The sequence below is a fragment of the Pseudonaja textilis genome, chromosome 2, assembly GCF_049901715.1.
Source record: "Pseudonaja textilis isolate UNSWEBS1 chromosome 2, rPseTex1.2, whole genome shotgun sequence".
In the NCBI taxonomy this organism is placed as follows: domain Eukaryota; kingdom Metazoa; phylum Chordata; class Lepidosauria; order Squamata; family Elapidae; genus Pseudonaja; species Pseudonaja textilis.
The window spans coordinates 199190552-199200067 of record NC_141991.1 but is presented as its reverse complement, the minus strand read 5'-3'; the positions used below and the strand labels follow the sequence as shown (position 1 = coordinate 199200067).

At 38.7% G+C, this 9516-nt stretch overlaps 1 protein-coding gene across 1 annotated transcript; it reads left to right on the top strand.

Annotated features, from left to right (window-relative positions):
- Nucleotides 1–925: 925 nt before the first annotated feature.
- PRXL2C (peroxiredoxin like 2C) lies at nucleotides 926–7880 on the top strand. Its single transcript, XM_026703915.2, has 6 exons — nucleotides 926–1344; nucleotides 2086–2154; nucleotides 3939–3992; nucleotides 4417–4522; nucleotides 5477–5608; nucleotides 7388–7880. The coding sequence occupies exons 1-6, from the start codon at nucleotides 1171–1173 to the stop codon at nucleotides 7513–7515; spliced, it is 663 nt and encodes a 220-aa protein (XP_026559700.1). The 5' UTR covers nucleotides 926–1170; the 3' UTR covers nucleotides 7516–7880.
- Nucleotides 7881–9516: the final 1636 nt, after the last annotated feature.

Below are 9516 nucleotides of genomic sequence, written 5' to 3'. Positions count from 1 at the left end.
CAAGTCACTTGGGAAGCAAGCACAACTGATGGCAGTGGATGTAATTTGTCTTAGAAAACAAAATTCTTGTAGATGTGGTGTCAATCGCAACAGAATATGCTTCCCATATACCCTGAAGACAATCTTAAATCACAACCAAGCACACTCTAAGGCAGTGCTTGCTTAAATAAGGTGTCAGGTCTTGAGCACTTGTTAAACATAAAGAAATAGAATGAAAACTGTATTTGAAATATAAATCCAAATATATGCCACAATTGGATGATTCACATAACAGACTAAGGCACATGTTGGTTTCCTAACCCACTGTTAATTTCACCGAAGTCTCAACTCAAACAAAGTATATTATTAAAGCCTATTAAAACTTCATTATTAGTAGCCTTCCTTAGGCTTGGATTATTACACTTGAGTTCAGCAGTGAGGAAAGCACATATTCCTAGAATTGGAAGGCTGAATCTCGGACTCCTGAGCTTAGAATCGCAGGTTGGAGGGAACTTTAAAGGTTTTCTAGTCCAACCCCCTGTCCAATGCAAGTATCCTGATACAATTCCAGAAAAAAGGCTATGCAAACCTGTCTTGAAAAATCTCCAGGGAAAGAGCACTCATCATTCCAGGAGGCGGGCTGTTCCACTATTTAGGATCACCATTCTGAGACTATGTAATATATGCACAAACAGCTGCCTTCCTTGAGAGCACTGCTGTCGGCTCCTATAGCTGTTCGAGAGGGGAAAACACTGGAAGAGATCCGGAAAAAAAAAATGGAAACCGAGGACAACACGGAAGACCCTAAACCGAGGGCATCCAATCTTGAGAAGTTTAAGATTTGTGAACTTCAACTCCCAGAATTCCCATGGCCGCCTAGGGAATTCTGGGAGTTGAAGTCCAGAAGTCTTAAAGTTACCAAGGCTGGATACCCCTGCTCTGAACAATAAAGCCTCGCTGCTCAATAGACCAGTCAGACCCGATCTGACTTCTCCGAGTGCTTTTCCGGCACCGAGGAAACTTCCAAATAATCCGTTTTTCACCTCTCCCTCCTTCAAGCGCTTCTGTGGCTCCCACACCGGAGGAGGAGCTCATCCCGCAACGGGAAAGAAAACCCCTCCCTCGGAATCCGCACATCCCTCTTGGCTCCGTTTACCCGGGATCGGTTTGGGTTTGGGGCGTTGTTGCAGCATGGCAGATCCGGTCACGGAGCAAATCAGCGCTCGAACGGATTGGCAGCGCGCCCGGGAAGACCCCGCGGAATTGCCACTCGCCGCTCAGCGCTTGGTGGAAGACGCGGTGGGAAACAGGATCCCCTTTGGGACTCTTTACAAGGATCAGAAGACGATCGTGATCTTCTTGCGGGTGAGAGAGAGAGAGAGAGAGCCCCCTGCCCACCCCCACCAGCCTGGCTGTAACAAGCCATCTGGGGATTGACATCGTAGTTGCAGCCTCCAAGTTGATTGAAGCGTTCCTGGCTAAGCTATAGCGTGGCTAATCATTGGTTTGTAAACAGGCATCTTGGATTTCTTGGATTTCTATTAATAAAGTTTATTTAGCCCATTATGATTGACAACCCGACAGATCGGACTGCAAATGGTAACCATAAGATGTTGGTATTCTGCGTAGCGGTTTGGAGCTTGAGCTGGGCTAAACTTGGGGGGGGCGTTATTTCGCCCAGGGCAAGGGGCTCCCCGAAGCCGCGGCCGATTTCTCTTAGAAATCGCTCGCGGCCTACTTCTGAATAAGCATGTGCAGGCCACGATCCTTCGTATCCTCCAAACGCGGGAGCCAATGTTAAGTTACTTAATTTAATTTGGTTCACAGAAAGGTAGAAGCAAAGCAATCACACTAAGGCTGTGCCTGGTCTGTAAACCGGCCACCGAAGCTTGTGGCTTAGGTTGTTTTGTAAACACACCTCTTTGTAATTTAGACAGGAAAGTTGGTAAACTGGATCAGCACTGTGCTTGAATGATGTAGAACATTTATTTATTGCCCTGTGTGGTACCCTGATTTTTATGAATTCAACACACAGGAACAAATAAAACAGACTTCAATAAACAGAAGGTTATCTTGCAAATGACATCCATTTGTTTTTTCCCCCAGCATTTTTTGTGTTATGTCTGTAAAGAATATGTGGAGGATCTGGGCAAAATTCCCAAGAAATTTTTGCAAGTAAGTACAAGCAAATGTTATACATATAATATGGTTACTAACAGAAACATTTGTAATATCCCTAATATTACATACTGTGATGTTGTTTATATATTATGTATTATGTGTGTTTTAGAAAAAAAATGATTACCTGGGGTTGTTTATTGATGTTGACTCCCAAGAAAATGTAGCTACATTTTAATCTTAGAAATGCATGCTCAAGATCATCAGCCTTTGAAATATTGTATAATTTAAGATGTTGGAGGTTGATTACGAGTGTACCATAGAAGTAATTATTGTCAGGTTATACAGATTTGGAGAAAATCCATTGATATGTGATTTAGCTAATCATCCACTATTGAAATTTCATCTGCCCTCAGTTAATCTCTCCTTAAAGAATCATAATTGCCTATCTGAAGATTTTCTGGAAGATCTTTGAGGTCACTAAACCACAATAGATTTTGAAATATTTAGAGTCCTTGCATAGACTTTGAAGTCAGGTATATGAAAGATACTTACAGTTACACTGGCTCCTGGTGAGTTTATAGCACACTTAATTGTTAAGGGCCTAATGATTTGAAAACAACTAGAGGGTTTAAAGGTATCTCAGATATTTTTGAAAATTGCTCTGCCTTGATGGTTAAATAAATGATGGGATAAGGGCATTTCAGTTTTGCCAGTTGGTTTTGAGATATTTTTCAAATTAGGTAGGAGTTAAATTCCAAGCCTTTTAGGTATTTAACATGCTACATATTTGAAAACATTGCTTAGCGTTCCTATTATTTACAGTTATGATGATTTTAAATTCCTTGATAAATCTCTAAGAATTCCTTAAAAAAGAAAGCTAAGATCCCTGGTATCTTAGACAGTCCTAGTTCTAATTTAATGCTTGTAACAGGTTGCTTTTCAACAATGTGATAGGGCAGAAGTGGCAGAATGAACACTGCAGAGGGCCATATCCATTTCCTACGGAGCTCTGTAATAAAAGTTGTTAATACTATCTCAAGTATACAGCCTCTGGCACCAGCAAACAATGATTCACTGTGCTATTGTCATGGGGATGTTTCTTTAATCACTAAATGACTAGCATTCAAATAACCATTCTATATTAATAGTATAATCAATAATATACAATTAACTCAAATATGCTGTCTTAAATACTTTTAGATTACTATCTCCACTAATGGAAATTTATTATAAATTCCTAGAAAACCATTAATATTAGGGTGATAGGCTGGTCTCAATCTCATCCTGACAGGGATTATTGGGTTAACCTGAGTTAACCTGTCTGCATTTGCCCAATTCATTGAATTATCAAATAACCATAGGAGCTAAATTCATACACTCTGCTATGCCAAAACAAATATTCTTCCAGAATTTAATTTATTATGTAATGCAAACACTAGGTATTTAATTACATGATGCCTCAGCTGCTATGCAGTCCAGGTTTCTGGTATTGCTATATAAAACACAATGCTTCATACTGAGAAAGTAACTTGATCAGGCCTCTGTTGTCAGGGCATAGATGTGGAGACCCATTGCTTTTTGTTAAAAGCTGCTTCCTACCCTTTTCTCAGTGGGACAATATGTACAGGAACTCATTTCCTGTTGTTAAGTGATACAGCTGGTTATTTAAAAGTAGAGGCCATGCCTTTTTATGAAGTTGCTTTAAAGAAGGCCAAGCCTTTGTTAAAGCAAAAATTGCTTCAAAGATTTACACTAATCTAATTTTTAGTTTGGCACAGAGATTGGGTTGTTAAGTATTGGTGGGCAATTTTAAGATTTTGTTGTCGTTTTTGCTTTAGGATGCAAATGTTAGACTTGTGGTTATTGGGCAATCAGCACATCATCACATTCGGGTAAGTGTAATTAAAAATCCAGTTTATTCTGTTGAGGTAGTTGTAAATGCAGCTCTTTTGTTTCAGTATTTGCACCTCTAAGCTTGTCCACCAATAAACACATTCACACACACACATATATATATGTACTATATGTACACGTATGCATATCTTGATATAAATAAGACTGCTTATTTATATCAGTTTTGAAGGCTCCTTTTCAAGTTCCTGGAAATTATCCCCATTCTTTTTAGGAGGAGGTACTTCCATCATGTATGCTTAGAGCTGCCAAAGCCCAGATTAAATATGTTTAATAATTGGAAGGAAATTCTGCTCAGTGGGATGGGACTTAATTAAAGGCCAGGCTGACAAGATTGCACCATTTGCTTTCAAAAATAGAACTGCATTGGGCATTACATTGATACTTAACATATATTGTTTGCAGCCGTTTTGTAATCTGACAGGTTACCCTCATGAAATATATGTAGATCCACGAAGAGAAATTTATAAAATTCTTGGCATGAAAAGAGGGGAATCCTCCAGCTCAGCAGGTGGGTTGTATTGCTGACTTCCATTATCAAAAACTACTAATATATTTTATCTAATGATATGTATACTGAAACTGTACTTTCAGTATACAAAGTACTGTACTTTGTTTTACATGCATACACAATCAGGAATACCATGCCAATCTCATTTGATTATAGAATTGGAGGGGCCATTATGGCCATTGTATAACCTCCTGCTCAGTGCAGGAATCCAAATGAAAGCATCTTTGTTGGTGGTTGTCTAGTCTGTCCTATAGCAAAGTTAGCTGGGGAATTCTGGAAGTTGAAATCCACCCGTCTTAACGCTACCCAGGTTGAGAAACACTGATCTATAACAGGCATCAACTGAAGAAAAGTTCCTTAGGAGTTTGTTGTTTTGCCAAACTGCATCTGATGTTGATTCAAACCTGAATATATTCTCCAACCGTGGAATATCCTAGACCAGGGATGTCAAACTTACGTCGTCACAGTGATGTCACATGACATATTGAGACTTTTCCGTCCTTTGCTAAAACAAGCGTGGGTATGGCCAGCCATGCTGCTTCCAGACCACGGACCATGAGTTTGACTGCCCTGTCCTAGACAGTGAAAAATCATGCAGAAATGTTTCTCATGTAGATGTGTTAGAGTCTGAGGTAGTTTGATTTAAAGCAGGGGTCCCCAAACCCCGGGCCATGGCATGCTAGAAACTGGGCCACGCAAACAAACAAAGTCCCATCTGTAGGATGCAGGCAGAACACAAAACTATAGCCCCTCCTGTCTACAGAAAAACCTCTCTCCACAGAAATGATCCCTGGTGCCCAAAAGATTGGGGGCCGCTGATTTCTTTCCTTTGAACTTAGATCTGATCTTCCTGGAATTGATTGCTGAGAAATGTAGCCTAATGTATTTGTAATGATAACAGAGCTAATGTATGCTTTTTGCCAAGTAAACTTCCTCTTCTGCTATCCTTTTCAGTACATAGCCCTCATGTGAAATCCAGTTGGCTATCAGGAAGCATTAAAAGCATGTGGAGGGCAATGACAAGCCCTGCATTTGATTTTCAGGGTGATCCAGCTCAGCAGGGAGGCACTTTCATTTTAGGACCAGGTAAAGTAACGATATATTTAGAGCTTTTTGTTGGCTAGGCAATCTATTTTATAATCATCAAAGCATATGCCTGTGAGTTTAAATTATGATAAAAAGTTGATCTTAGCATGTATAAGGGCTGTCATGTGTGAAGAATCGGGACCACATATTAAGTTCCAGTTAAGATTTATTGCTCAAATCTGTACACAAGAATTTAGTTAACTAATCATTAGCACTAAATTGGCGCTAGTTAACGTAATTTAAGGGAAGGCTGAACTTGGATTGCTTGTGGAAATGTAACAACTCCAGACTAGACTTGTGAGAACATAAAAACTCTTCAGTCCACCCTTCAGTCCACCCCCAGATTCTGCCTGTTCTTACCCTAATAAGTTGCTACAGAAAGAAGCTGTTTATATTAGCACAAACACATTAGTAATGCAGGGAGGTTCGTGGTGGTGGTAGCCTCTACCCAATAGATTGCTTTTTCCTGAGTTTGCATGGCAGATGAACACAGTCCTCTTCCTGACTTGACCAATGAATTTTCATCCATCAGAATTTTCTGTTTTCATTCTTGGTCAATTTAAGTGGACTATGATCTAGTTAGTACTTGGATACAAGACTTTGCACAACACATGGACACACTCCTTCTGATGGATTTTTACCCATCAGAATTTTCTACGTTCATTCTTAGTCAAATCTAAGCAGACTATGATCTAGTTAGTACTTGGATAAGAGACCATTAGGAACCTCTTGGCCTGTAGGCTAAAAAGGGAAATTGGGCGGGGGGGGGGGGGGAATCCAGAAAAAAACCAGTGGCAAATTAGCGCTCTCTCTCTCTTTCTCCCTCTGTGTACATGTGTGTTTGTGCCCATACACAAGAGGATATTGCCAGTTATCAGATGAAAAGCTCTATTTAACATTTTTACTTTTTTAAAAAAGTGTTTTTTTAAATCACAACCAATTCAATGATCTTTATACTGATGTAACAACAGGTTCTTTCTATCCTTATTCCCAAGCATAGCAATAGGATTTCTTGGTGAAAAGGTTATTTTATCCAGATGCAGTGTTCAGGGAATATACAGATAGTCCTCGACATACAAGTCCAAAGTTTCCATGGATAAGCAAGGCAGTTGTTAAGTGAGTCAGGCTCCAATTTACGATCTTTTTGGCACATTTGTTAAGCAAATCATAGCAGTTGTTAAATGGATCATAAGTGTTATGTCCCCGGGACTGACACAAGTTCCCCATCAGGTCCGTTACTTCCGCGGGGGCGTTGGCAGCCCCCATTGGCTGGCTCCCTTCGACAGCCGGTTATAAAAGCCGGCTGCGAGGTCGAGCCAGCTGCTGTTCGCTGGTAGTCTGCCTGGTTAGAAGCAGACGCGACAGCCCCCTTTATTCCCCTGAATAAAGTGTGTTATTGGAATGCTCTGGTGTGGCCTCCCCTTTTTCCGATCCATAACAATAAGGTTGTTAAATGAATCTGGCTTCCTCCATTTTCTTTGCTTGTTGGAAACCAACTGGAAAGGTTACCAATGTGGAATAGTGACCCCAGGATAGTGCAACTCTCATAAGTACATATGAATTGCCAAGTGCCCAAATTTTGATCACATGACCATGGGAATGCTGCGAGTTGTAAGTGTGAAAAATGATCATAAGTCACTTTTTTTACTGCTGTTGTAACTTCAAATGGTTGCAAGTTGAGGACAATCTGGTCCGTATTGGCTAGATAAAATGCTGCTGCTGAACCTGTGTTTTGTGGAGATGAAAATGTTAATATTATTTGTTTCCCGTTTGTTCCAGATGATGAGATTCACTTTGTGCACCTTGACCAAAACAGGTTGGACCATATCCCCATTAATACTGTTTTGCAGCTTGCTGGAATTGAAACAGTAGATTTTACCTATAGATCTCAGATTATTGATATATGAACTTTTAGAAGAAAAATACATCTGCCAAGACAAGTGATATATATCAGCCGACCATTGTGGCAATTCACCCATAATGAGGTTACTGTGAAATTAATAAAACAGAAGTAGCTCCAGAATAGATTTTTACATGCCAAAAAAAAGAGCCTTTAAACTTAATATTGTGCTCAAGACACAATAATGCACCTAACAAGCCATTAAACCTGCTGCAGAAAAAGTAATGATTTTATGGAGTCTTTGGGTTTATTTCATACTATTCCACTTAAAGTTTAACTGTTTTGTGTTAATGACTGAAATGCATGGATAACAATTGGTCTTTTTGCCTCTTCAGTGTTTAATTAAAACAAGACTTCAGATCAAAACAAAAATGCAAATTTTAATTGTCTATAATTGCTTTCTTGGAAGCCAAAGTGGTATGTATGTTGTTCTGAAGTCTGTAAACTAGAAGCTAACTGAGGAAAAAGAACTTAGAGAATTAATTTCATGGTAGACTATTGACTGGGTAATTTTTAGTCTCGACACCCCACTGATCTTGAATTAAAAGTTATCTGCAATTTTTTCTGCAGTAGTTTATTAAGGTGCACGCAACAGAATAATCAGTGTTACACCCAAGTAATGTGTTTCATATTAAAGTTTTCAACTTTTGATCACTTGGATCCCAAGAGTTCAGAAAAGGAAAGATCAATTATATATTGCAAGAGGTGGTAAAAGTATAATCGTGCAAGTGGTGTTAACATACAGTTAACCAGAAGTCCTCAGCACAATGCAGGTAGTTTTTGATTTACAACCATTTGTTTAGTGACCATTCAAAATTACAAATGCATTGAAGTTTTCACAACCGTTGCCACATCTGCATGATCACGTGATCAACTGGCATATATTTATGACAGTTACATTGTCTTTGAGTCATGTGATCACCATTTGTAACTTTTCCAACAAACAAAATCAACAGGGGAAGCCAGATTCACTTAATAACTGCCTGGTTCACTAAACAACACTTGACAAGTGTGGCAAAAAAAGTCATAAAGTGGGATGTGACTCACTTAACAACTGCCTTGCTTAACAACTGAAATGTTGAGTTCAATTGTGATTGTACGCTGAGAGCTACTTACAATGCTCCTTGGTGCCACCAGGAGTTCTAGTTGAGAAATATTGGATAAAACTATTATTAATTATAGAGGATGATAGATTCTCCAGCTTTGATATTCTAAGATTATTTATGAAGACATAAAGAAAAACTGAAAAACTGAAAATACAAAATGTATATAATATGTGGATTTAGTATTTTATTTAGCCTGACATTGGCAACTATGTAAAAATCAGTGCAGAATTGGAACATAATCACTGTTAAGACAAAACGCACATCTATATATGTGTGTTCTATAACTAGCAATTTTCATACCTGCCAACTACTTTAGCCAGATATAAATTTTTATTAAAAGATCATTTCTTATATACTGTAATCCTCTCCCCCCTCGCCCCTGAAAAAATAGCAATAAACAAATTTTACAGAGGACTTTTAGCCTATATTTTCTAGCTATGTATTATACGTAATTTAACCTTTATCAAGTAGTAAATGTAAGGGACATGATCAGTTTTATAAACATGTTGGGGGTTTACTCAACAGTAAATCATGGGTTAATTTGATCTATGGTTTATAAATTATTCCACACAGTATATCCATTATTCCACACAGTCCTCAAATACTCTACCTAAAGATTAATTTCCACAAGGCTTGATACTATATTTATTTCTCGGATTTATATTCTGCTTTATATTTTCCCAATCACGATCTTATGCAATAGATTGGGCTGAGACACAGTGATTTTCATGGTTGAAGATGCATTTCCCAGCTTCTGGTCCAGTTCTGTAACCACTCCACCATACTATATTAGCTCTTGTCTGATGTTTGAGCATTACAAATAAAGATTTGACCTAATTCCCAAAATATACGCTGAAACAATGTGTAATCCTACTCAAAACAAATATTCTTATGACTATTCA

What these genes read in the sequence shown, in the direction of transcription:
- PRXL2C (XM_026703915.2), top strand. Translation starts at nt 1,171, where the DNA reads ATGGCAGATCCGGTCACGGAGCAAATCAGCGCTCGAACGGATTGGCAG. An exon ending in CAGCACATCATCACATTCGG is followed by an intron (nt 3,993 to 4,416) that starts GTAAGTGTAATT and finishes TATTGTTTGCAG; the next exon opens with CCGTTTTGTAATCTGACAGG. An exon ending in CACTTTCATTTTAGGACCAG is followed by an intron (nt 5,609 to 7,387) that starts GTAAAGTAACGA and finishes CGTTTGTTCCAG; the next exon opens with ATGATGAGATTCACTTTGTG.